This window comes from Arachis ipaensis, chromosome B01, assembly GCF_000816755.2.
Source record: "Arachis ipaensis cultivar K30076 chromosome B01, Araip1.1, whole genome shotgun sequence".
NCBI classification, from domain to species: Eukaryota; Viridiplantae; Streptophyta; class Magnoliopsida; order Fabales; family Fabaceae; genus Arachis; species Arachis ipaensis.
The window spans coordinates 123,914,528-123,919,373 of NC_029785.2; the positions used below are offsets into that span (position 1 = coordinate 123,914,528).

General features: G+C 35.4%; 1 protein-coding gene across 1 annotated transcript; it reads left to right on the forward strand.

Moving 5' to 3' along the window:
• LOC107635754 lies at positions 1–3,244 on the forward strand. Its single transcript, XM_016339323.2, has 6 exons — positions 1–332; positions 628–813; positions 1,222–1,338; positions 1,488–1,637; positions 2,306–2,364; positions 2,643–3,244. The coding sequence occupies exons 1-6, from the start codon at positions 126–128 to the stop codon at positions 2,776–2,778; spliced, it is 855 nt and encodes a 284-aa protein (XP_016194809.1). The 5' UTR covers positions 1–125; the 3' UTR covers positions 2,779–3,244.

Genomic DNA, 4,846 nt, shown 5'->3' on the forward strand with positions numbered 1-4,846 from the left:
TCCGTCCGTGCGAAGCGCTGAAATCCGAAGCTTTTACAGTGAGAAGGAAAAGGTGTAGAGATAATTGAATTGTATTGTATTGTGAAGAAAAAAGGAAGGGAGGGAGGGAGAAATTGGGAGAAGAGATGAACGCAATTATGTCTCTAAGTCCTTCCACCAATACCATCATCACTTCCTCTTATCTCTCCCCACATTGCTATTATTCCTACAAAGCCAAGCCAAACCCTAATTTTAATTTCAATGCCTTCTTTTACTTCTCTCTCTCTCACCACCACAGCCGCCTCGCTCACTGGAACACCGCTGCTCCCAAACCATTTCCTTCTAGACGGACGGTATCTCTCTCTCTCTCTCTGAACTCCTTGGTTTTTGAATTTTATTCCAATTGCTTAATTATGTTCTGAACAGTTTTAGAATGATAATTCCATGTACGTATTCAAAGCTGCTACCTAGAGTATTGCCTAATAAGATATAATAGTGAAGTCTAGCGTTATCATATTTATGTAATGGAAAAGTATGCTTTCGTTTGGGTAGTGTGTGTAGGATTGGTTTGTGGATCTTGCATCAGCAGGCAGTTATTTTTTCACGAATTTTTACTACCAGGGACTCTGTTTTTGTGTACTGGTATAGTGGCTTTATGGACACATGAAGAGGGATCAAGAGCCAGGTTACGAATTCGATGACGTGTTAGGCTTATATGGTTCTGACGATGAACTAGGCAAACAAATTCCCACTCAGGCTCAATCTGTTGTCGAAGGATCAGGGTCAGTTATGGTATCTGAGTTCAAGCCTGTTCCTGATGTTGATTATCTCCAGGTTCGTAACCATTCAGCTGCAAAACTTGTATAAATTTTATTGATCCTCTAATGTTTGTATTGACACATCATTGAATTGGTCGTCAATAAAAAGGTTAATGAGTTTCTAAGTAGTTGGAATTCGGAAACGTATTATTGGGTCAATACTCTAAGGAGGTGTTATATTGGCATTGGATAGAAATTAAATACTTGAAATTTTCTGTAGTTATAACTAAGTCTTTTTTGCTATCATTATTTTTAATAAATAGTATATGTTCTTTAATGAAGTATTACAGGCACTTTTTAATTATTTTTTTCCATGGCTAAAAATAATATTAATCTAGTTATTATTGTAACCTGAAAATAACATGAGTTGTCTTCTTGATAGTAGGTTACACAATATCATTAAATAAAGTTTGATATTTTACAGGAGTTACTGGCCATTCAACAGCAAGGACCTAGAGCTATTGGCTTTTTTGGAACACGGAACATGGGATTCATGCACCAGGAATTAATTGAGATTCTTAGCTATGCTATGGTTATAACGGTAAGATGTTGTAACTTGTATCATCAATCAAGATTATCTTAAAATATTGTAGATAACACTATTCTGATTAGGATTTCTCGGTATTCATTCCTATGTCTTTGTCTAACAACTGCTTGTGCCTTTGTTTATGTAAAAATTTTTGCTTGCAGAAAAATCACATATTTACATCTGGAGCATCTGGGACTAATGCAGCTGTTATTCGAGGTGCTTTACGGGCTGAGAAACCAGAGTTGCTTACAGTTATATTGCCTCAAAGTTTAAGCAAACAGCCTCCTGAGAGTCAGGAGCTGTTGTCAAAAGTAAGGTTTAAGTTTGAAGTGTTTGTGCACCCTCTTTCAGATGAAATGAAAGTTCTGTGTTTATACTCCTTTTCATAATATGCTCTACTTAATTATTTCAACCAAAGATAGTTTATTTGTAGAACTTAGTCCTCTTTGTAGTTGTTTATGACGTATTTATCCTCAGTTAAGAAAAGATATGATATCCTTTGTGTGTTTATCTATTGTTATATCTATATATATTTATATAATTACCAAATGTAAAGAATAGTGTAAATTTTATTCCCTTTTATGGAGTGTGTGCTGAGGGGATTTTTATTGGGATTAGGAACTGGATTATTCTTCTTTTGAAGGATGTGAACTAGATTTTTCATTTCTATGTGTATTCCCGTCTCTTAGTCTCAATTATATACTTTACCTCTTTGAATTTAGAGGTTATATAAGCTGGAATCTCTGCCCACAGTTAGAATATCTTTTGCTATTTTTTTTGCTTTTATTGGAATATGTTCATCTTTATTTCTTTTAACACATTTTTTTCCTTCCTTTTTCAGAAAACTGTCTCATACTACTAAACCTATTGGATCTTTGAGATCAAATAACATCTTAAAATGGCTGTCTGATTTCTCTAGTAATTCTAGACAGGCTAGTCCAGTTTTTTAGACTGATTCCTGATTTCCTTCAATGTGCAGGTGAAAAATGTGATAGAGAAGCCCTACAATGATCATCTACCTCTGATAGAAGCAAGCAGGTTTATATTTGCTTTTTCTTGTTTCATTTTAGCATAAATACTAACCAAAACTTACGGGAAATGTTAATTTGACAACTAAAATGGAGCAACTAAGTGAACATTCAACAACTATAATGTAAACGTCTCAATTGTCCTCATTTAGAGATGAGAGAAGAGAGTGATGAGGGAAATTGAGACTTTTCCTCTGTAGTAGTTGGTGGTGTTTTTTTTTCCCCTTTTAGTGGTCAAATCAGCATGCTTTCGCACAACCTTCGATAACATCTTTGTTCCAAATGCAGGCTATGCAATATGGACATCATTTCTCACGTCCAGCAAGTCATTTGTTTTGCTTTCCATGATAGTAGGTTGCTAATGGAAACTTGTCAGGAAGCCAAAAATTTAAGGAAGATCGTGACTCTCTTCTACCTTGACTGACACATTTTTTACGCATCACAATAAATTATTTATGTGCATAATGGGTTCACCAAGAGAGTAGTGCTTATTTTTACTTGTAAATTATATTATAATCATTAAATGAGGTATTGCTTTCTCGTGCTTCTTCGAAGATCGTTAGGAAGGTACATCAATTTCATTCGTGAAGAATGGTTATGGATTTTTTCTTTAAATCTTCTTTTTTCCATTTCCTTTTTATTTTTTATTTTGCTTTTTGTTTTTGTTTTAGTTTAAAGATGGGGTTAGGAGGGAGGGAGGGAGGGAGGGTTGGAAGGAGAAAGTGCTTCGAAGAGTATTTTTGGATCCAATTTTTTCATAGATAGAAGGCTACTTTTATATTTATGATATCTTGAAATTTGACCTTACTTAGAATTGAGAATGAGAATTGTAGTCAAAGTGCTCAATATCTTTGTGTGGTGTATAAATAATCGAATTTTTTTAATGAAAATTATGTCTATAAATTTTACCTGTATTTGAAGAATTATTTATTACACTATCCATTTCAAAATATCCACGAAAAAACAAAAATAGAATAAATATATAATATCGACGCTTTTATATTCTTAAGGATACTTGTTAACGTAATTAAAAAAAAAAAACTTTCTTTAATCCTCAAAGTTATATATATTTTAGTGTTCAACAATTATTTATTCACTATTAATTTGTTAAGAGAATCATTTATGAATGTTTTGCACCCTTATTGACTATTTTTAATTTAAAATTTGTGTGGAAAATATCCGTAACTATATCATATGAGATATGATTTAATGCTCGCAATTTCATTTGTTCACTCTAATCATAAACTGTTATGGGAGATCATAACGAAATCTAACTAAGATTTAGAAACAAACTCACATGATTATAATGGAGTTAATACTCCCTAAAATTTGATCGCGACTCAATTTAGTCCTCAAAATTTCAATTGATTCTAATTGTACCCTAAAATTTTGATGCGTGCTTCAATTTGGTCCTTTCGTTGTTTTCCGTCACTGGAAAGCTGACCTGGCAATTTTAGTTGACATCTGGCACTGTCAAAACGACGTCCTTTAACTCTTGGCGCCGAAAATATTTAAAAACAACGTTGTGTGACATGAAAAAGGGGTTAAACCAAAAACTTAACCTTAACCACTTCAAAAGTGAAATCTAAATTGACCTTTCTTCTTCCTCCTCCTCCCCTCATATACGTACCCTCAGAGAAGAACCATGGTTGTCGCTGTAACTGAAGTTTGAAACTTTTCTTACTTGTTTCGCCTCCCATTGTGAAAACTAATTGCCTGGAAATCACCATCTCTTCAAAAACAGGTTAGTAACAAAATCGTTGCTCTCAACATACCATGTTCTGTTTTTTGCAAAATGTTGCATGAGGTTTGTTTTTCATTTTTTTCGCTCTACTTCATAAGTAAAACTTTGGGGGACTTTGGTTGATTATGGTTGTTGATGATGATAGAGTTCTTGTATGCTAGAGTTTAATTTTTTTGTATGTATGTGGCTGTGATCAACTGAATCTTTCAATTCTTTGTAACGCAGTCATTAATTCTTCATATTTCATTTTGTACAAGATGTCTCTGGTACGGGTTGAGAGATAGATCAAGAACTTGCGGGTTGAGGCAAATGCCGGATCACTTGACTGGAGCAATGGGGGGAGGTACCTGCAAAGACACTCCGACGCTCAAGTCAGAATGGATCTAAGAGGTATAAGGTGTGAGGAATGAATGAATACCTGAGGGACTTGGGTCCTCATTTTATAGGCGTTGGTGAACATCTTATCTTATCTTATCTTATCTGGCTAAGATAAGGGAGATGTTTGAATTTGAAAGTCGGTTAGGAGTTCTAGAGGGCCGGTTTCGGGCCTTTCGGAAGACGGAGATGGGTCAGACCCGAGGAACCGGGTTCGAGTTTAGCCGTGGGTCCGGGATCCGTGGGCCGGATCCGTAACAGTTGCCCCCGCAGCGGGAGAGCGAGCAAGGTCGGTCTGTCGCTGGGAGGTGTGGTATTTGACTGCGGGCTGGGTCTTTAGTTTTTCTTGGGTGTTCGTTTGATTCTCCGTCGT